This window comes from Arvicola amphibius, chromosome 12 (genome assembly GCF_903992535.2).
Source record: "Arvicola amphibius chromosome 12, mArvAmp1.2, whole genome shotgun sequence".
In the NCBI taxonomy this organism is placed as follows: domain Eukaryota; kingdom Metazoa; phylum Chordata; class Mammalia; order Rodentia; family Cricetidae; genus Arvicola; species Arvicola amphibius.
Genome location: NC_052058.2, coordinates 124,747,333 through 124,770,047, shown reverse-complemented (window position 1 = coordinate 124,770,047; position 22,715 = coordinate 124,747,333). Strand labels below are relative to the sequence as shown.

Genomic DNA, 22,715 nt, shown 5'->3' with positions numbered 1-22,715 from the left:
GTGTCAGAGCCCCGCACTACCGGCTCGCTGGCACAACCACCCCCCTTTGTCTCCACTATGCACCGTCTTCTCTTAAGCACCCTTATATTTGTCTCAAATTTTAAAGCCAATAAGATCACACTGTGCCATAGCCTCGCCTTTCACACTCCAAATTTCCAAACTTTCTTTCCATGCCATTAAATATTCATCTACAGGCTCATAAAATAATGGTTGCATGCCACTTTATCGCAGGCAAGTTTCATGCTTCTCAGACTGGAGCAATGTAACCCTGAGGGCAAAGCCACAAGATAAATGTCACCCATCTTCCCGAAGCACAAATTTGATTCAAAACTTTGGGAGGGAAAAAAAATTCAGTATCAAATGATTTCAGATAATCCATAGTGTAGGATAGAGGAAAACCCATAATTTTTAAAAGAAAGCAACAAAGTCCCAATCTATGTGAACTCAATAGATTACCTATTGAATTACCCTCTGAGGTTAGAAATAGGCAAGAACAAAATTCCAGCTCAAGTCCCCTGTGTGTATGCTTAGGGAAATGCCCAGGGAAGAGAAGAAGGGACTCAAGGTCTGCGGCTTAAACTGAGGCAGAAGAGCCAGGGGCCTGGCCTGCACCCCTCCACCATCAGCAACTTTTCCTTTCACCCAGCATCAAGCTGAACTTAGTGCTCACTAGCTGTGCCCACCATGGTGACCTGTCCTCCTCCCTCCCTCTCGCACATTCATTTGTTCTGTGCACATTCACTTGTTCTGGCACATTTGTTGACCTGTGCACATTCATTTGTTCTGATATTTCCCATGAAGCTAGAAGCCCTTCATTCCAGAGCAAGAATTATATCAGGTGCCTGTAGAGTGTCAGGAATCATACAGTGTTTTATCTGTAGTATCTAAAGCCTTCATAGCGTCTTTGCAAAGTATTTATCAGCCCTCCAGCCCCCACTGAATAAAAGAAGGAGTAGGCACCAGGCAGGGTGGCACACGCCTTTAGTCCCAACACTTGAGAAGCAGAGACAGACTGATCTCTGAGTTCAGGGTCAGCCAGAGCTACACTTGTCTGAAGCATACACACAAACAAAAGGGACAAGGCAAAATAGTATCACTGCTCATCAGGCACTCAGCCAGTCAATATGTATCAAAACCTACAAACCAGCAAACATGTGCTGCACGCTAGAATACTGATACCACGCTGCTTTCAGGGACTTGTAGGTGAATAGAGACAGTGATATTCTACAAACCTTAGTGATTGTAGTATATCCAGAGTCCCATGAGACTGCCTCAGACAGAACCCACCTGAAGAGTGCGCCACTTTGGTGGGGGGGGGGTGGTACACAACCTCTTAGCACTCTGTCCCTCATCTCCCCTTTGTAAATTGGAGGGAGTGATGGCTGTGCCAACTTCCTAGGGATACTGTGAATGATAGGTGAATTAATGTGTGTCAGCATCCAGAGCAGAGCTGTGCAAAGGTATCTTGCTGTGGATGGTAGTATGAAGGAGTGGCATGGGGTAATGGGGCAGAATCTAGTTCCAGTGACATTTATTTGGTAACTACAGATGAATAGGGGTTTCCTTGGTGGCATACAGAGGCAGGGGGCACAGAGTGTTGTAGGGATTCTAGATAGAGGGAATGATAGGCAAAGTACAGCATGAACTCACTTGGGGAGCTACAGGGGGTGTGGCTAAAACACAGCATCCGCATAGGGGAACCATCCGGGGTTCACAGCGGTCAGCAAGGGGCCCATGATTTTAACAAGGCTTCTCCAGGTTCTTGCATAGCCTGGCTGATCTAAGTCTGGTGAGACGCTCAGTAAATGTCGAGTGAATGACTGAACACGTGCGCAGCTGTGTTGGCTCCACCTGCTTCTGCTGTCACCCAACCAGAAAGCAAGTCCACAGCCCCACCGGCATAGTGATGTATACACATCCATTTTGTCAGGCTCTTTCTTCTTGGCAGTATACTGAGCTAAGTTTGGGTGGAAATCTCCAACATCTGGTTCCCCACACCATATCAAGAGGCTCAGATCTAAGCCAGCATGTTAGAGGTGAAACTCCGAATCGTCTCAATGGGATCAGGGTTGGGGCACTCACTGGAGGCCCAGGCAGAGGCACTTGGAGACAGTGACAGACAGGATGCAGGGGCTCTGGAAAGCTCAGTTAGGAAACCAGGGGTAAGCTGAAGAAGTAGCTCGATTGGTAAAGCATTGTCTTGCTTGCACCCGGCCCTGGGCTTGATCCCCAGCACCACACAAGCTAAGTATGGTGGTGCATACCTGTAATCACAACACTCCAGAGATAGGGGCCGGGCTTGGGAGCTCAGTTACATAGTGAGTTTGAGGTTTCATGATGCCCTGCCTCAAAAAAAAAAAAAAAAAAAAAAAAAGGAAAGAAAGAAAAAGAAAACGGGACCAAAAAGATGACCTTGCAAGCCCGACAGCCTGTGTTCAAATCCCAGAACCCAGAGAGAAAAACTGAATGTGGTGTCTTGCATATGTAATGCCAGCATTTCTAAGGGAGATGGGAGAAAGGGACAGAAGAACCAGCCGGTAATACCTGCAGCACAGCAAGTGAACCAAGAGTTAGCCTTTGACCAACGCACTCACATGCACGCTCTCAATAGAGAGTCTTTCTTTTAGAGAAAGACTGGGGGATGGGACGATGGCTCTGAGCACTTGCTGCTCTCTCAGAGGACTCCGGTTTAGTTCCCAACACCCCTGTCAGGCAGCTCACAACCCTCTATAACTCTAGCTCCAGGGGATCCCATGCCTCTGGCTTCGCTGGGTACCTGCACTCACATGCACGCACCCACATTCAGACACGTCCATCTATGCAAAATTAAAAATAATCATTTTCTTTTAAAAAATATTTAAAATGTTTTTTAAATTTTTTTATTTATTTATTTATTTATTTATTTATTATGTATACAACATTCTGTCTGTGTGTATGGCTGTAGGCCAGAAGAGGGCACCAGACCCCATTATAGATGGTTGTGAGCCACCATGTGGTTGCTGGGAATTGAACTCAGGACCTTTGGAAGAGCAGGCAATGCTCTTAACCTCTAAGCCATCTCTCCAGCCCCCAAAATAATTATTTTCTTAAGAGGGAAAGACTAATACTGAACCCAACCACCCCCTCATTACTCAGATGGGGAAACTGAGGTTCAAAGAACAAGTGCCCTAGGCCATGACAACTGCAGTCATACTAGAGCCGAACCCTGTATCCAGTCTTCACCACCAGAGACAGCCAATATCTCTTCTTATCACCAAAATTTTCTTCCACACGGCCCCGACTTCCCTTTCGTGGGGGGTGGGTCTCACAGTGGGGAAGATGCACAGCGGTAATCACCCCGGGCTCAGTCTTCCAGCCCCACTTGGGGAACTTATCACAAAAGACAAAACTCTGGAGAGCAGGCGTGGGTGGGTTGCTCAGGGTCATGGCCTGCTTATGCCGTATTCTTTTTTTCCCCCTTGCTTTTTTAATTGAGTTTGAGGTAGCTGTTTTTGTTTCCTTAAGAAATGGAAAAGAATGAAGCTGCGTAAATACAACGGTATTAACTCTGAAAACCCCCTGCCATTTTAACTCCCTTACTGCAGAAATAAAAGAGAAATAATTTGTCCACCCACACGTAGCTCTTTCTGACGAAGGTAGGTGAATATTGCTTTGCTAATCGAGGGTGACTGCTGGAAGTGGGGCCTCGCTGCCTGAGCCGGGATGGAGAGAAAGCCACGGCAGCACGGGAAGTTGCAGACCTCCATAGGCTGGCAGTGCTGTGCTCAGACAGCCCAGTTACCAACCCCTCCTGTCCCATCCTCCGCAGGTCTCCCCCAGCCGGTAGAGATGGAAGCACCGGACGAGGCTGAAGGGCTCCCCAGCAAGCAGAAGGAGATGCCACCACCCCCGCCACCCTCACCGCCCTCTGAGCCAGCTCAGAAGCTGCCACCTCAAGACTCCGGGAGCCACTCCCTCACTGTCAGAAGCAGCCTGTGCCTGTTCGCTGCCTCTCAGTTCCTGGTAAGGATGTCACTGGCCTCACGAGAGGGTGGGTTGAGGGACAGCCTTCTGCTTCTTCCCGAGATGGCTGCCTGGGGAAGCTGAGGGACGAGGGCCTTTCTGGTGGCCCTCAGTCACTCCAAGTCTTCTGAGTAGAGTGAGGGGAAGGCTGGAGTTCTGAGCTACAGTCTCAGGAACAAAGCTCCTTAGGTCCTGTCAACCCTTATCCCCTAACTAAGAAGACAGGATCCCCAGTCCCTGAGCTCCTGGTCCTACGGGGTCCCCCTGAAGACTTCCCATCTAAGGAGGCCTTCCTGGAAGACCTCTCTTCTGTGTGTGCCTCTGGGGTCTCCTGTGGGAAGGGCTCTGTCTCAGTCACCTATGATTAGCTTTTCTTCCGAAGAGTGCTGGGGCCTCCCCTGGGTACACAGCCCTTCCCTCCGCTGCCCAGACTGAGAGGCTCGGGAGCTTCCTGGGGGCCCAGGCTGGGGCTGAAGGTGAGCTCTGTAGGGCAATATAGGGGCAAAGGGCCGCAGCTCTGGGCTCAGTCTCCTCCCCTGACTGCCCCAGCTCGCCTGTGGGGTGCTCTGGCTCAGTGGCCATGGCCACTCCTGGCTGCAGAATACCACAGACCTCATCTCCTCGCTCACCCTGTTGAACCATCTGGAACCTGCGGTGAGTAAACTCTGGGGACCCCTAGGACAGTGGGACGGAGTGGGGATAAGCTTGGACTTCCCATCCCTCCCTCACAACATCTGGCTGGGGCATCTCTGGGTTCAAAAACCCAAAAGCCATCTGCGTGCATCCCACCCAGACCCAGGATGGGTTTTCTTGTTACTTTTGAAATAGACAAGAACATGACCTCTCCCAACCCCTCAGGGCACTGACTAGTTTGTCTGATGTTCCCCAGGCCTGGCTGGGTTCTGGGACCTGGGGGATCCCAAGTCTGCTGCTAGTCTCTCTAACTGTGGGCCTGGTCGTCATCACCACCCTGGTAAGGTACCTCCTTGTCCTGAGCCTCAGGGCAGTTCTTCCCTCTCTCGAAGCCTCGATTCCCACTGGATCCACCTGACCCCCAGACAGGCTAACCTGGTTTTGAATCGGACAAAAACAGGCTTCCTCCTTCAGCAGTATGCCTACTTAAAGCAAGAAGCTCCTTCCTAGAAGTGATCGGGGATAAGAAAAAGGGCTGAGGCAGGAAGAACCCCCAAGCCCCACCCGGAATAATTAAGTCCACTAGAAACTGGGGACAGAGAAGGTAGAGTGTGGGTAGAGCCTGACATCTAAGAGCCAGGAGAATGTGGTTGCTCTAGACCTTGTAGCATCAGACAGCTCAATCCCATAGGGTAACCCATGCGCCCAGCAGGCAGCGAGCATGAGCCCAGGTCCATGATGCTGTATGCTCCCAACCAGGTGTGGCACCTCCTCAAGGTACCCCCAGAGCCACCTGCCCCACTCCCCCCAGAGGACAGGCGCCAATCCGTGAGCCGCCAGCCCTCCTTCACCTATTCGGAGTGGATGGAGGAGAAGGTAGAGGATGACTTCCTGGACCTGGACGCGGTACCCGAGACCCCTGTGTTTGACTGTGTGATGGACATCAAGCCTGAGACTGATCCCACCTCGTTGACTGTCAAGTCCATGGGTCTGCAGGAGAGGTGGGAGGGGCAGGGGACGGGTGGGCTGGGGAATCACACATTCTCAGCTCCTGTTAGGAGGGCAGATACCTAGCTCCTAGGTTAGAGAGCAGGGTTCGCCTCATAACTTAGCATGTGCAAACATGTGCTTTCCCAGTAATGCATATTGATTAGGGTACTTCAAGATGAATGCCCCAAAGTGCAGTTCCTTCCCATGCACACACAGGCATGTGCAAGCGTGCATGTTGAGCACAGCCATACTCTCCTTGGCTTGAGGAAATCAGGATTCGTTTCCCTTATACAGAGCTTGTTGGAGCCTTTAACTTGACTAGGTTCCTTGTAATTTGACAAAAGGACAGTAAGTAGCATTTCCCAAAACCTGTACTTCCTGTAAGTACCCCATAGGATCCCATGAGCAAGTTTTGAGAGGTAGTGGCATCCTGAGTTTAAGGCTGGGTAAGCCAGCTCACACATGGTTTGAATTACCCACAGGATGTCATAGAAAATACTAGACAGGAACTCAGAAAACTTAGACAATCTTTTTTGGCTCTGCCACTTTCTCATAGTAAAAGCCTGAACAATGCTAGTACCCTCCTGAAACTCAGTGTCCCTTTCTGTGTAATGAGGATCCCTCCTGTCCCGAGGTTTTAGACACTGGGCATGATGGAGCTGGCCCCGTACAGCTAGCTATATAGGTGGGCTGCTACTGGCTGCCTTTGAGCTCCCTCCTTCCCTGGATGCAAAGGGTCCTGGCCTTTCCCAGCTGAAATGCACTGAATACCATGACAGTCTCATTCTAGAACTGTGATGCTGGGCTCTGAAGCTGTGCTCTCGAGCTTGAGGGTCACCGTAGCACATGTCTCTCCTGTGGGCCTCCTCCCTCAGCAGAGTCCAGGAGAGGGCCATTAGGGATTGCTTGATTTGAACTTTCAGAACTGGGGCCTCCGCCCCACTGTGGGAAGCAGCAGACAGGTGTGTGGGCAGAGCCATGTGCTCCTTAGAACAGGTTCTTGTCACATCCCTCCTCCTGAAGCCCACCCTGCTCTCCTCTGGCCACCTTCTTTTTTTCTTTCATGCCTAAGGCTCGTATCTTCTTTTGTGAACCCTTGCAGGAGGGGCTCCAATGTCTCCCTGACCCTGGACATGTGTACCCCTGGCTGCAATGAGGAGGGCTTTGGCTACCTGGTGTCCCCCCGGGAGGAGTCAGCCCATGAGTACCTGCTCAGTGCCTCCCGCATCCTCCGGGCAGAGGAGCTGCACGAAAAGGCCCTGGATCCATTCTTGCTGCAGGCAGAGTTCTTTGTGAGTTCCTTGAAGTGGCCAGCCACCTTAGCCCTCATAAGGGCCCACCACGCAGCCAGTCAGTACTGCTGAGTATACAGATCCATACATGGAATAGACTAGCATCTCGTAGTCATCTCTCCGAGCACCCTGGACAAGCTCTTAGCCTCTGAGACCTGATATCCTCATCTGGAAAATCACAGATGGCAGGGTCTTTGCAGGAGTTAAGGAGAACAATACCATACGTCAGGCAGACAGATTCTGGATCTGTTGGGAGAACTGGAACTGGGCTCTGGAAGCCACAGAAAGCAGCTTCCTCCTGGTGGTATAGTTCAGTGGTAGAACACGTGCCTAGTCGCATACACAAATCTGGGCCAACCCCCAGGGAAGAGAAAGCCTTGCCTACTCATTCTCCTTTCTTCCTGCCCTCCTCTGCCTGATATCATCAAGGATGTTTATCCCCATGCTCCTGGGTCCCCCCCCTTTCCTTCCCAGGTTTCAAGCTTAGGCTAGGGCTTAGTCCTTTCCCAACCTCTGACAAGTAACAGTCCTGATCTCCTGCCAGGAGTGCTTAGCCACATAAGAGCTCAGCCATGAGCACGTGTGGCCTGTATTGTCAGCACAAGGTAAGTCTGAAGTGAGACTTCGGCAGTGTTAGACTTTTGATAATGGTCCTCAGAAACAGCAGACTCCACTGCCGGGGGTCTTGGCCTTGCCCCATGGGTCTGCGCCCATAGTTAATAAAAGAACCCCCAGAGGGGGAAGGGAGGACCTGATGCTCACCAGTCCACTCTCCCATCGAACTCACCAATCAGGTAGCGCACACACTGTGCTGCTTGGGTTCAGTGCTCCAAGATCTCCAGAGCTTGTCTCCACCTGCAGAAAGCACAAAGTGGTGGACCCCAGCCTTCTTTGTGTTTACACACACACACACACACACACACACACACACATACCCGCAGAAACTGTTCATTTCTGGGTCAGGTGACTGGTACCTTCCTCCCATCATTCCCACCTCCCTGTCTCTAGTCAGCCTTCCTCCACCACCCAGCTCCCACCATCATCCTCTTCCTGTGAAAACAGCCTTCCACATCCCTTCCTGCTCGGCAGATACTATAGATTTTTTCAGGGAAAAAGGAACACAGCCTGCTCACCCACTCCATGGGCAGTTCTGCACATGTGTGTGGTGGCGGTTTTTGATTATTATTATTGTTTCTTTTGATTCTCACAAGAGCCCTAGGTGGTATCATCATCTACACTGGGCAAAAACCATCTAGTATATCCAGAAACAGTGACTAGTAAGACCAGGTGCTAAAGTGTGCAGCCTGATTAGAAGGGGGTGCATCAGGAGGCATCATGGAGGGATACCCCAGTGGCCGTGCAGAGCTGAAATTAGTCCTCTCAGCAAGCTTAACGCCATGAATGCCATGAATGCAGACCTGGGTCTAGGCAGAGGAGGGAGGGAGGCATAACTGAGAGTGGGAAAACAAAGAAAGCCAAATCGGGAAGAACACAAGCTCAAGGCCAGCCTGGGCTGTGTAGGGTTAATGACCAACCAGCTGAGACCGCCTCACAATTTAAAAGTAGGTGGGGAAAGTTGGAATTTTAGTTCAGTGTAGGGTACTTGCATGCAACAAGGCTCTAGGTCCAACCTCCAGTATAAGGGGGACATGGGGAATGGAACAAGAGAAGAAGCAGACCCAACTGCAGATGAAGGGGAGCCAGATCTGAAGAGGTGCCCATCGGACAAGGAACCTCCTTCGAAGACACAAAGGGCCTTAAGGGATGAGAAGCAGGTTACCTTTTTACTGGGCAATCAGGGAAGATTGTTAGAGGAAGTGACTTCGGATAGACGGGATATGTGGAGAGAGGAGGGTGGGTCAAGTCTTGCCAAAAAGTGAGCATCACAAACAAAAGTCCAAGGTGAGGATGCCCACAGCAGGAACACACATCTCCAGAGCTACCTGACTGGCTGCTGCACAGAAAACAGGGAGGGAGGGGGTGATTGGCAAGGTCACTCTTTGTCTTGTTCATTTTTGCTTGGTCTTTCATTGAATGTCTGTCTCAAACCAAGCTGGCTCTCAACGGACTGTTGCTGTGCTGTTTAGTTTGTGCACTTGGCAAATGCCAGTAACTGTTCTAATTGTGTGTGCGCGCTCACTCACTCAGTAGTCAATGTTGTTGGAATGAATGCATGAACACAAGACAGCCCCTGCACTGGCAGGTGGAGCTGAATTTGGACTTCTGGGAAGACCAGCCTAAAGCTACTTACAGATAGATCCATGTCTTCCTCATGTAGGAAATCCCCATGAACTTCGTGGATCCAAAAGAGTATGACATCCCAGGACTGGTGCGGAAGAATCGGTACAGAACCATCCTCCCCAGTGAGTACCTGCTGCCCCGGGGTGGGGAGGAGCATGGGTCCTGTCATCTGGAGAGACCTAAATCCAGAGCCGGGCCTCTAGAGATGGTGGGCAGTCATCACAGTAGACGGTACGGAGACCAGGCCAATCAGGGGAGAGAAAGGATGGAGAACAGAGACTGGCTCCTTTTCTAGCCCTGACCCTTGCCCTTCCTGGCTGGTGACACTGAACTCAGGAGAAACCCTGAGAGAAAGGGTGGCTCTGAGGTAGTGAGCAGCGACTGGAGTATTTGCATGGCCTTTCTCTTATGGGAGGGTATATTTTTTTTTGTTGTTGTTGTGAACGAAACTTTTATTTACACACTGTATCTAGAAGCAGATACATAAATTTTTATACAATTGATGGGAGGGTATATTTTAAGAAGCAAACATTAAAGGCTCAGAGAAGGTAAGTGGTTCGTCCACAGCCACACAGCTAGTAAAAAAAAAAAATCTGGTATCTAAACTTGGGTTCTGTGACCCCAGAATCAGGCTTTTTTGTCTGCCTGTGTTCTGTATGACCTGACTGTCAGTCCTCTAGCAGGCAGAGCCCCCTCCCACAGGGAATGAGGTACCTTTATCCTGTAGTGATCTGTCTATCATAAGGCATGTCCAAGTGAGGCTACACAGAGAGCCGTCCATAAGGCCTGAGCGGGGTTCGTCTCCTCTGGAGACCTACTGTTCCCATTCCATCCCGTGGCATCATCGTCAGGTAGTTTTCATCAAGGCCCTCTGGGGGCTAGCTTGGAAGGAGGGGGTGACTCGTTGTTGAAAGTGAATCCCCAAAAACCTACTCAGCCAGTTTGTGGAGTAGCGAGCTCTTAAAAAGCAGTTTGCCATCAGCATCTCCGGCAGCATGGAAGATGTCATGACTTATTTTTAACTTTTAAAATATCGACTTGTGGTTGCTATGGTTACACAGTCTCTAGGTAGTTACGTTTAAACAAAGCACCATTTAAGGCCAGGATGCCTTAGTTGGGCTGCTCACCTCTTCTCTCAACTTACTCTCCCTGCTCCTGTTCTTCCTACAGGCACGGGCCTGGGTACCCCAGAAGCTAGGGTTTTGCTGGCTCCTTACAATGGCCACTGGAGTCAACCAGAGTCCCTGTGGTCCTGCTGGGCTGTTGACAGGCTCCCAGATCCTCCAACCACGTTCTGAACCTCCAGACCCCCAAACCCAACATAGAATGTTGTACAGTCAGGCAGAGCTGACCTTGAACTGTAAGAGACCTGGACTGGGGGGACAAAGGTCATAGAGGCTCAGCAGAGGCAGCCTCCGGGATTGGAGGGGGACACACCCTGAGATTTGTTCTATCGTTGATTGCACACATTTCCTGAGACCCATCCCAGGGACTGAAAATTTAGATTCTGCACGCAGAGCTTGGCACCAAACAAAAGCAACAGTTCTGTGGGTGAGCACTGGCCCAGCAGGAGCACAATAGCTGTCCCACTCAGCACAGTACCTCAGACTCCAAAAGAGTGTGGAGCAACTGGGAGACAGTCTGGACCTTCTTGAATGAATGAGTGGATGACCCTCTCAGATCTGGCCCCCTCCCTTCCATCCTTACTACCAAATGACTTCCATATTGCCTAGCTCTAATGAGCACCACTGACATATGGTACAAATGTCCCTGGGCGAGGTGCCAGAGATGGCAGCCTGTGACCTTGATGCTTCTTTCTAGACTGTGGCAGACATATCCTGTCCTGTGCTTTTTCTCCTTCCTGCCCCTCTCTCATAACGGAGCACAACAGAAACCTTATCATGTCCCCTTCTTCCCCAAGCACAGTCAATGTCACCCCCTCTAAGCATGGTGTGTGAGACTGTGGCACCTGGCTCCTCTCCAGCTCCCATCTCTCACCAAGCTAAGCCGTGGCCCGTGCACCTGGTTAGGCAATGTTCCCTGGTTCTCCTCCTGGTTCTCTAACCCCTGAAAAGTGCCACATTTTCTGTGAAACACAGCCACCCTAGCCCGATCACAGTCCCCCCTGTCCCTCCAGCCCAGAGCTCTCAGGCCATGCACCCCTTGTCTTCCTGCCCAACACTATGCCCTCTTTTGTAGCAGGAACCACGCATGTCTTGTTGATCTCAGAGGCTCTGCTCACAAGCACAGCACAGGGCCAGCACAAACTGGGGGCTGTAGAATGCAATCTTTACCACCGCCACAGTGACTCCCTCATCGCCAAGCTCCGATATCTGGCCAGAGAAGGCAGCACCCACATCTGTCCTTCCAGCACCTAACATGGATAGGCGAAACCAAGAGGTCCAGACAGAACTGCCTGCTCGAGCACTCTCTTCTTCTGGCCATGCAGAAGCCTCTCCTACCTGCTCTTACCCCTCCCCTGCACTACTTCTATGTCCTCTCTACAAGAGCTGTCCACCCCCGTATCACCTGCTGTGACCCAGGCAGAGACGGGGGCTGGCAGAGGGGTGGAGATGAGAGGCATATACCCATCACCCCTAGGTTCTTCTCCGTTCCTACTGTCTGCTGGAAACTCGTGGTTACCTCAACTGCCTGTTAATTAGCGTCTCCCATAAGCTGTCACGTGTGCTGCTTCCAGGACCAGGGCTCTACTTTTTCCCATCGACTCGCTCTTAATATGATTTGTTTTGTATATGCATACATATAAGTACGTATGGGGCACACTTGTGGAGGTCTGAGGACGATGTGTGAGATTCAGTTCTTCCCTTCAGCATATGGATCCTGGGGATCCAACTCACGTTGTCAGGCTTGGCAGCAAGTGGCTGTACCCTCTGAGCCGTCTCGCCAGCCCCCGGTAACTCTTTTGGTTATGACTGATGGTATTGGTTTGGTTATACCTGGTGGTAGTGACTCACAATGGCACCCCTGCACCGTGAGAGCACATACTGGCCATGATCCCAGAGGAAATGTGGGTGCTGTGGAGTAGAACAGAGAAGTTGCACCCTGTACCAGAAGGTCCAGCTCACAGCTTCACCTGTCTCCCACCCCAGATCCTCACAGCAGGGTGTGTCTGACTTCACCAGACCCTAATGATCCTCTGAGTTCCTACATCAATGCCAACTACATCCGGGTACGTAGCTCCATCCCGAGAGCCTTCCACTAAAGGAGAGAGGCCTGAGCTGGTGGAATCTATCCTCCAGACTTGTCCCCAAGCTAGTGTGACTCCTACAAGCCCCAAGAGGAGCCTAATATGGGATGAGGCCCCGGGAGTGCCGCCTCTGACCCTGACCTGACAGGCTGGACTTGGCTGGCTACAGGGCTACAGTGGGAAGGAGAAGGTGTACATCGCCACACAGGGACCCATCGTCAGCACTGTGGCCGACTTCTGGCGCATGGTGTGGCAGGAGCACACACCCATCATTGTCATGATCACCAACATCGAGGAGATGAACGAGGTAGGGACCCTGTGCCATTGCTCAGTGCTCCCTGCTTTCAGCCCCACATGAAGCATCTCGTTTGCATATTAATTTTTATGAGGATGTTGTGATCCTGGTATGCACTTAACTGCCAACGTAAGGAAATGGAAGATGGCGAGGATTAAGATTTACATTCGAGGCCACACAGAGCAGAGCAGAGCCTGGAGTCGGCTTCACCCTCCCCATCCAGTGGCCATGCTTTCCTCCAGGATACTTTGCTGCCTCCCAGTCTGCCAGTGATTGAAAGCTCATGATGAACAACTCTTTTAATTGAACCCCCATAAAATAGCCTTCAGAGGGAGGCTGGGGACAGAGCTCAGTTGAGGACTTGAGTTTTAACCCTGCACCCATGTAAATAAATCCAGGCGTGGTATGTGCATCAGTACCACCAGTGCTATGAAGCTAGACGGGCAGACCTATGGCTCACTGGCCAGCCAGTCTTGATGAGTTCCAGGCCGAGAGATCCTGTCCTGAACACCAAGGTGGACTGCACATGGGGAACAACACTTGATGTTAAACTCTGGCCTCTACACACACACACACACAAAGCCCTATAAAGGGGAAACTGAGGCTCAGAAATGAGTAGGTCATAGGGTATGAAGCCAAGATTTTAATGCAACCCTCTAATAACCAAACCTGCTGTCCTTGTGCTCCCGTCTGTTGGCCCCAGCAGAGCGGGAGGGGACGTGGGAGGAGAATAGGGGAGTAACACAGCCTGATCTTGGTCCTTGCAGAAGTGCACGGAGTACTGGCCAGAAGAGCAGGTCGTCCATGATGGCGTGGAGATCACTGTGCAGAAAGTCATCCACACTGAGGACTATCGGCTGCGACTCATCTCCCTCAGGGTGAGGCCTGGGGTCAGACAGGGCTGACTGGGAGGCTTAGCTGGGACCACCAACTGAATAAAGTACTCAAAGGCCTACCATAGGTGATGCGTAGGCCTAGGTCACACCCAGGGTTTACTGGTAAGCAGGGTGAATAGTCTTGGGCACTAGGGTCAAGACGGAGCCTCAGCGGCGTTTCCCAAACCTTATTTTCATGTACCATCTGGCTCTTCCTGGGCCCTGCTGCTCATGACAGTTCTAGTTCTTCTCTGCAACCTCTCAATGCCAGGACTGTCCCAGTGAGGAAGCTTCCTGAGCTTCCAGCACTGTCCCTATCATAACAGAAGGTTCTTTATGACTTTGAGTGCCAGTAATGTCGCTTCCATTGGGATTCTGACTTCTAGTCTGAAGCACCCAGTGTGTCCACCACCAGAGGGCAGGCACTCCTTGCTGCTTTAGGACACACGATCAGGCTTACAGGAAATGGCAGGGAAAAGGAAAACACGCAAAATATGAGCAACACAGAGCAGCCCAGAAGACCGGGGGAAGGCGTCCTCCCACCCAAAAGTTGTGCTTCTCCCAGAACAAGCAGAAGGGGAGAGACTCCTCCTTGGGGGTATTAGAAGGTTCTGGTTTGGAAAAGTGATGATGTGTTTGCAGAAGATGGAGTCCCCTGTGATCACCCAGAAAGGTGGGAAAGTTAAGCGGGGCACCAGAAAGCTGATGCCCTCTTCAGAAACAGCCTAGAAAGGTCACTGATGCTGACAGCCACAGAGTTCAGTCACAGAAAGGAGCTTAGGGCCTGACGTTTGACCCTCTGAGCTTCCCTGTCTCCCAGTGGATACAGAACTGGACAAGATGCCAGGATGCCTGAGCCCCCAGAAGGCAGTGTCCATATGAGCATCTAACACCAAGATTTACTGGAAACACTGAAGGCCCCAGGGAGAGGGGCAGGTGCTGTGGTCTCTGTCACAGCCATGTAATACAAGAGCATGAGGAACCAGCTTTCAAGTAGAAAGAGGCTGTATGGGGCTGCTCATCTTCTCCGTGCTACGGGATCAGCTAGGGAAGAACTGGGGGGGGGGAGTCTTGGGGTTTGACAGAGTTGACAAGCCCCTGCTCTGGGTATAGCTCTGACTCGGATAGTGGGGACAGAGCTGTGTTCTGGACTCTTGGTTCAAGGAACACCTATAAGATGGCAAATATCACCTAGTGATCAGCACGGATGCAGAAAGGCGCCCTGCCATATAGAATGTTCTGAGGGTGCCTCCCAGAAGTGCTTTATGGGGTCTTGGAGGGTTGGGGAGGCATGGCCAGGGGCGAACAAGTGGGAAAGCTTTCCTAGCATGCAAAAGGAGCAGCTCTGTGTGCAAGCACCCGTGTGTGCAGCACCCATGTGTGCAGCAGAAAGGATGATGGAGTAAGGAAGCTCTCTGGGGTCTCTAAGGGCATGGATCACATTTGAAGGTGTGCACTCCTGACCCACGGGCCCCACCATCAGCTTCCCGCACAATAGAAAGGAGGCTTCAACATAGAAACTAGAGGATAGGAAACCATGGCAGTCAGCCCGTAGTGAAGGGTTTCTTGGTTTGGTGTAGGAAGGTACCCAGGTTCTCACACTAGGCCAGAACTCTCTCACTGAGCTATATATCCCCAGCCCTTTTTTATTGTCTTGTTTGTTCTGAGATAGTCTCACTAAGTTCCCCCACACTGACCTGGAACTTGCTCTGTAGATCAAGCAGGCCTTAATCTTTCTGCCTCAGGTTTCCAAGTAGCTAGGATTACAGGCCTGCACCATCAGGCCCAGCCAGCGAAAGGTCTTAAACACAATGCAGTATATCCAGATCTGTGTTTTAGAGAGACCATTTTGATGCTAAGGGTCTTTGGTAGTCAGGCAGGAAGAGGGTAGGCCCTTCCCATGGTGGGATGATAAAGCAGAGACTGGCAGCGCATAATGAGGACAGAGGGATGAGCAGGCAGAGCAGAGTCCCCTGTGCTCTGGGTCATGTGACTAAGGGGTACCTGGAACATCTGTCAGAATAAGAAACTTCCAGGTAGTAATGAACTGGAGAAAAATGCTTTTTGCCTTTCTTGGATGATTTTAGTGTTTAGAGGTCAATGCACGCATGCACACACCAACCTAACTCTGATCTGTCCTGTATCATTGCGCAGTAGGGTAGATGGGGACTGAGGATCTCTCCACTCTCTGTGCCCTCTCTTCCCTCCCTTTCCCATCTCCATCTTTGGATGAATCAGGTCCCGGAACATTCACATGTATCTGGCAGGGAGTGGGAGCTCTCTCTCTCTCTCTCTCTCTCTCTCTCTCTCTCTCTCTCTCTCTCTCTCTCTCTCTCTCTCTCTCTCTCTCTTTCTCTCTCCCTCTCTCTCTCCTGAGCAGAGAGGGACTGAAGAGCGAGGCTTGAAGCATTACTGGTTCACATCCTGGCCGGACCAGAAGACTCCGGACCGAGCACCTCCCCTCCTGCACCTGGTACGGGAGGTGGAAGAGGCAGCCCAACAAGAGGGACCCCATTGTTCCCCAATCATCGTTCACTGCAGGTGGGTTTTCCTGCCCACCCACTGGGGCAGATCCACCCCCCATCCCTGGGCTCCTAACCCCATCTATCCTCCCGACCTCCAGTGCAGGGATTGGGAGGACTGGCTGCTTCATCGCCACCAGCATCTGCTGCCAGCAGCTGCGACGTGAGGGCGTCGTGGACATCCTAAAGACCACATGCCAGCTCCGTCAGGACAGGTCAGCCACTGGTCAGGGGAGGAAAGGGTGGCAGTGTGACGTGTGCATGAACTGAGGTTCAGTTGACAAACCAGATGTAGTCTGTAAGGCAGATGGGGAACAGAAAGAAAAAAAAAAAACAAATGGAAGAGAGCAGAATCCAGGCAGCTCTCTGGAGGAAGAGAGAAGACAGGCAGCTGGTGGAAAGGATAGGAGCTGAAATCAGGGTGTGTCCCCAAAATGAAGGGACAGAGAGCAATAGCTGGGAAGAGTTGATCTCTGTAAGCTACAGAATAGCTGGCACCCCTAGTGTTTGAGGACCCCTCCCGCAGCCCACTGCATCTCTACTGGCCAGGGGTGGCATGATCCAGACATGTGAACAGTACCAGTTTGTGCACCACGTCATGAGCCTCTATGAGAAGCAACTGTCCCACCAGTCCTCAGAGTGACCACGCTCTTCCTCTGAGCTCCTCTGGGCACTGCCCAGCCTGAGTCTGGGCCTTCACCCTAACAACCCAAGACCTGGCCTTGCTTGGGTCCTGGGTCTGCTCCCTGTTCCTTCCCCCCACTCTTCCTTTTCTTCAGTCTGCTCCCCCTCTGTTGTCCTGGCCTGGTCCCTACCCCCAGCCTAGCTCTTCTACTGTACATACTGCAGAGTTGGGGAGGGCAGGGGAGGAATGTGCCAGGCCAGGCCTGGGGCCCCTGGGCCTGACCCACACCATACAGACCCGGGGCCTCAGTTTTAACCATGGTTCCACCGCTACTTGATCCAAAATGTTTCAGTGCCACATCCCAAGTGTTCTATCACTTCGTGTTCTGTCTATCCATCCATCTCTGCTATCTGTACCAGACACTGTGTCCCCTCAGCCAGGAATAGAACCCTGAACTGAGCTCCGGCTTCTCAGTCCCCCAGCCCCCGAGGCAGAGAGGTACCTGCCTCTGGCTCCGCCAGCTCCTCGGAAAAGGCAGATTGTATTTTGCCATCAGAATGTGGATGGCAGGCATAGGATTCAGAAACCAGGCAGGGGAGCACGTGATGGTTGACAGAGAGATCCCAGCTAAGGAAGGTTCCTGGGCAAGGGTGGGCATTACTCTAGATGCCTTCTGAGTGTTTGGTACTCTCAGGAGGCAATGACCAGCCTGGGAGGCACTGGAGAGGAAGAGGAGAGATGCAGGTGGGGAACCCCAAAGAGCCGGGCCCTGAGGGGGGCCTCCAAGAGTAGGATGGGGACTCAACTCCAAACCTGTAAGACATCTTTCTGTGTCACTATGGGAAAGCCCAAAAGTCTCTCCGCGTGTCGCTCTGCGTGTGTTCCCTGTGTCCATGTGTGTGTTGAGAGCCCATGAGCAGGGCATGCATGATTCTTTGGCAACATGTGTTATCTTGGAGCCACGTGTTTTTATTGCTGACTTTAAATATTTATTCCACGGCAAACAGAGACATTTGGTGTCTTTTTATAATTCGCTCATGGTCATTGAATAGAGCAATAAACAGAGCATTTTGAGCAAAACTAGTCTCCTGGGTCTGTCATTTCCAGTTCCTTCCATTCCCAGTCTCCTTGCACCCCAGGATTTTGTGCCTCTCCCCTGCCCGTGTGCATAAAGTTGCCTTTCTTGCTCGCTGGCGCCCCCTGTGGAGACTGGGAATATACATGAAGCCAAATTTAAAAAGCCAAAGTCTATTAATACCTCAGGATTCTCACTCGGCCTTCAGCCCCAGCCCACAGAAGTACACTGCACCACAGGGAACCTCACAGATGGGTATGGGAAGTTTCCAGAAAGGCAAAGTGATTAGCAGGTCACCAGCTAGAGAGCTGAGGCAGGGAGGCCAAGGCCCCCCCATCATACCCAGGCCCCTCTCTGGTTGGATAATACAGTTCTTTTCTCTGGGACCCCATCTGAGCTTCAGACATCCTTGTTTTTTCTTATTGTCCATGCCATCCCCTCCATGGCTGAATCTTTGAAGGTCCCACTGACTGGCCATCAGCCTGTCCTGGGGTGACCTCCATTACCATCAGTGGTCGTCAACTTCCTTTGCTTCATCTTAGGGTCAGGGGAGACCAGAACAGAAGTGTCCCAGATAGCTTGGAATCTAGTTCCCTGGGGCCCTTTGGGAGGGGCTACTCTCAGCCCAGGCCTCCCAAGGGAAGCTGTTGGATTACAGCTGCTATTGGGCCCCATTGAGCCAATGGAAGTAAGTGGGCAGGTCCAACAAGTCCAAGGCAGGGCTGCCCGCAGGCAGAGCTCTCCCTCCCAGAGGACGGTCTGTCTACCCAGATTTCAGAGACTGGGCTAAGGAATAGGAAGGAGCAGAGCTACTGTCATTCTCTTACCCCATAAGGCCACACTGTGCAGCAGAACAAACGGTGATCCCAGAATTTGTGCAAGGTGGCACATCCACTAGACTCACCCAGCGTACCTCTTCCCAGTCCTGTTGGGTTGCACTCGCTCATATACCCACGCAGGGACAGCTGCCTTGGGCTCCTCAGCTCAGAGAAGCCCCACCCGGCAGCAGTGAGAAACAGAAACTCTACCATAAGGCACAGGAAATAGACTCCTGGCTTGCCACCTCAGCGTCTCTCAGGCCTGGTCAGCAGTCCGTCCATTCCTGCATCCAGCTTGCTTCCCTCCCCTAACTTCCACCGCTAAGTGGTGTGCCATCAAGCTGAAATAAGAGCCTAAGAAAGGGGTCCCCCAAGAGCATAGCCTCTAAGGAACTGGTGACAATCAGTGTCCACTGTCGGAACAAAGAAGGAGACTGACCATCCTGCTGTCAGGGCAGCAACCAAGCTTCCAAGCCACAGGCACAGCAACCAAGGGTTGGAAGGCTGAGGTTAGTAAAGAAGGTAAGGCTTCCTGACGTTGCCTCTGGGAAAAGACATCAACTGGTACTTTCTGTGCCAGAGGAGGAGATGGAGTGAGACAGTTTGGGCTGCTCTCAGAACCTAGAGACAGAAGCAACCCAGGCAAAAACGTATGAAGTAGAAATGGCTAGTTAGCCTCAGACCATCATTCTGAAGAAGACTTTGAATTCTCTGGAGGCCACTGGGCCAGACAGGGCTGGAGGAGCAAGAAGCTCAGATTCTGTTGTGGGTGACAATTTGGATAGCAGACACATTTCCTCATATGCAAATTAGGTTCTTAAAAACCACCACTCAGGTTAACTAAGAGGCAGGTGTGTCCATTCACTAAAGCGCGGGTGCTGCCATCATGAACATGGAAATTCCTTGTAAACTGGTATACAGAGATCTCCACGGCACAGAGAGAAAACAGGGACAGAACTGTGTGTGACAGGCCACCTGACATGTACAATGGGAAGACCACATGCCCCTATCTGTGTCTAAATGGAAGGGCTCCAGAGGGAACCCCAGATTGCATGCGGGTCCCTCTCTGGAGGGCTAGGAGGTGGGAAGGAAACGTTTATGGCATCTTATGTGATGAATATATTAGACTACTGGCTTTAAAAAGTATAAGAAATAAAAGCTAAGCCTCTGCCTCTGTCCTGTGACAAATGGAAACAGCTGCGGTAACACAGTCACCTGTGTCAATGTCCCCAACACCACAAGTTCCCCCAGACCCAGAACGGAAAGCTAGTCAGCATCCTTGAACGGCCTGACTCAGAAAGGCATAGTCAGAAATCCCTCCTCTGGCCCGACTTCCAGATGCATTGCCCGGCACTGCTTTCAGCTCAGTGCCTCTCAGCAGGTCTCCCAGCTCCCTGTGAGCCCTGCTCAGTTATCTGGGTAAGATTAAGCCCCAGATCCTCCGTCTCCAGGAACCTGGGACTGTTTGTGCTGCTGGGCGAAGGCACAGGCCCACTGGTCCTTGTAACCAATTAGGGAAAGGAATGGGGAGTAAAGAAAAGAGAGGCCAGAGAGTAAAAGTCCATTGCCTGACTACTCTCTTCTGCTGCGCGTTCCCTATCCCTTGTGTCTATAGACACCTGACGTGTGTGCATGAACATGTGCGCATGCATGCACACATACACACACACACACACACACACACAAACACACAGCACCAGTGGCCTCATCCTCTCCATGGTCCACACAGGTTAGCACCCATGCCTGCTGTCACCATGATGGCCCCTTACTACCAGCAGATGGTATAGTAATAACATGGGTCCCTGGAGTTCTCCAGGTCCAACCCCCCCCCCAATGAAGACCTTCCAGACAACCAGGATGGTGGGAGACAGTGGTATGGGTGAGGGAGTGTGAAGGGAGGTCAGGAAAGCCTTCCCCTTTCTATACACACCCATAGGTGGCCTCAGTCTTTGCCATGAGTTGGTCCTTTAGGAGACCCCAGTACTAACAACTACCTCCTCCCAACCTGTGCTTCTAATCCAAGGCTTGAGCTGGATGGCCGAATCTCTGAGTAAACAGGTTAGGAAAAATATGAATCCCACGGATGTGTGTAAAAGGTTAATAAACTCTTCAATTGCTTAAGTCATTCAGAGCCAGGGACAAATGGATCGCACGAATGTCACCCTTGCAGGAAGGTACATTGAGCTATGCTAACCCTGGTCCACTTAAGACCTGGCCACAGGCAGAAGCGAGACAAGCACATAAACAAATGCCTGGGCAATCCGGCTCTTACTCCTTGGGGCCAGACTTGAAGCAGAGAGCATCACAGGAAAGCTGGGAAGGAGTCTCAGGGCAGGACAGGCTGTTTCAGCTGTGTCTCTGATGGAAGCGGTTAAAAGATGGCTGGAAGCCAAGGTATTATCTTTCCTCACAGCCTTCTTGTCTACCTTCAAGGTCTCAGAAGGACAAAGTCTCCTTAAGTCCTCTGTGTACAAGGTCATGAGATAAACACCACACCACTCTGGCCAGTGAGACAGAGCCTTGAAGTCAAGCAGCCAGGATTCAAGGCCTACGGTCTAGACCAAAAACTGCAAAATGGTTTACAGTCACGATTTTCAGCCCTAGCAGTGAATGAGAGCCATTTCAACCTAGGGGTGGGGCTGGAAAAACCAGCCACGCCTGAGTCTCTCCCGGACCATTAAATTGGGGAATGTTTTTTAAGCTCCTCAGGGATTCTGGTGAGCAGCCAGGGTCGACAGGACTGACCAGCAGAGTTCAGGCAGGGAATGGGGAAACACGGATGGGGGGGGCAGGGAAAGCGGGGGGCACTTGAGAGGACACCTCTCTAAAGAAGCAGCTGTGGTTCACCTCCCACTAACTAGCAGCCAACATTCTCATGTAACATCTTTCCTTTTTCATGGACTGCCACTTTGTTTACGCATCATGGTGGTCAAGAAAAGACATCTGCAGGAAAGAGCAGCCTCCACACCGCCTCTTTAGACCACGAGTTGCTATTGAAAATCAAGCCGTGAGAGTCCTTAACAAAATGTTTTCCATCCCAGCCTGAGTACGGATAGCAAAAGCACCTACTTTACTGGCTGCCCTGAGGGTTGACAAAATCACCTCCGATGTGTGCCTCACATGGCCCAGGGCACAGGGAAAGAAAGGGCTTCCTAAAGCAGCCATGAAGACCTTGTATCGTTTATACCACAGTGACTGAGCACTGGCCTAACCATGTGCAAGACCCTGGGCTCACTCCCCAGCATCACAAGAAAATAAAACAAGGGGATAGAGGTGGAATATGCTCTTTCAGTTAAGGTGAAATCCATAGGCAGCCCCTCTGGATTGGCAATGTGTCCTGCCTCTCACCCAGGAATCACTACTTCCAAGAAAACTCATGCTGAACCCACAGGCTGGCTGAGAAAATCTAAGACAGCATTCAACTAAATTACAGCCCTTCCAAGGAGAAGCAGGCCCAAGGACCTTATACTAGGGGACCAGAACTCACAGGAAAGAAGCCCAAAAGAAGATAGATGATAGAGAGAGAGAGAGAGAGAGAGAGAGAGAGAGAGAGAGAGAGAGAGAGAGAGAGAGAGAGAGAGAGAGAGAGATAGAATAGAATAGAATAGATTATAGACAGACAGACAGACACCTATCCTAAAAGGGAAGTCTCCTTTTATATATCTGTATGAGACTCAAGGTGACCCTATAAAGGTCCTTGACCACTGCAGGGTAAAGAGGCATTAGTGCTCCCTAGTGGCTGAGATTAGACAGAATTTGATGACTATCAATTCCAGTCCCAGATGGTTTCCTGTTCTCTCTGACCCTCACTGTCCTTGTTTCCGCATGCCCCACCCACTCAAGCAAATGTGAGCCCTCAATCCCAGGATGAACTCCCAGCTAGAGTCCTTCCTACCTCTTGGTTGGCCCATAGGAAGTAGTGACAAGGAAGCTGTCCAGCACAGTGTCATTCTTGTGAACCTGGAGTTCCGGCACCCTGCCTGGGGAAGTGTCCCTGAGTTCATGAGAAACCTCGTCCCACCATCTCTCCTGAGGATATGCCTCTCTGTGTGTCTCCCCAGGCCTCTTTCTCCTCCAGTCCCTTCCCAGTGTCCCCCAATACACACACTGAGAACTGTATTCCTCCCTGCTCCAGGCTG

General features: G+C 51.4%; 1 protein-coding gene across 1 annotated transcript in view; it reads left to right on the top strand.

Moving 5' to 3' along the window:
- Ptpn5 (protein tyrosine phosphatase non-receptor type 5) overlaps positions 1 to 16,701 on the top strand; it is a 39,663-nt gene extending 22,962 nt beyond the window's left edge. The window contains 12 exon segments of the mRNA XM_038313931.1: positions 3,809 to 4,002; positions 4,552 to 4,656; positions 4,892 to 4,975; positions 5,395 to 5,636; positions 6,728 to 6,917; positions 9,196 to 9,280; positions 12,269 to 12,348; positions 12,536 to 12,673; positions 13,429 to 13,539; positions 15,917 to 16,077; positions 16,160 to 16,273; positions 16,608 to 16,701. Of these exon segments, the coding sequence (XP_038169859.1) occupies positions 3,809 to 4,002; positions 4,552 to 4,656; positions 4,892 to 4,975; positions 5,395 to 5,636; positions 6,728 to 6,917; positions 9,196 to 9,280; positions 12,269 to 12,348; positions 12,536 to 12,673; positions 13,429 to 13,539; positions 15,917 to 16,077; positions 16,160 to 16,273; positions 16,608 to 16,701 (1,598 nt within the window).
- The last annotated feature ends 6,014 nt before the right edge of the window (positions 16,702 to 22,715 follow it).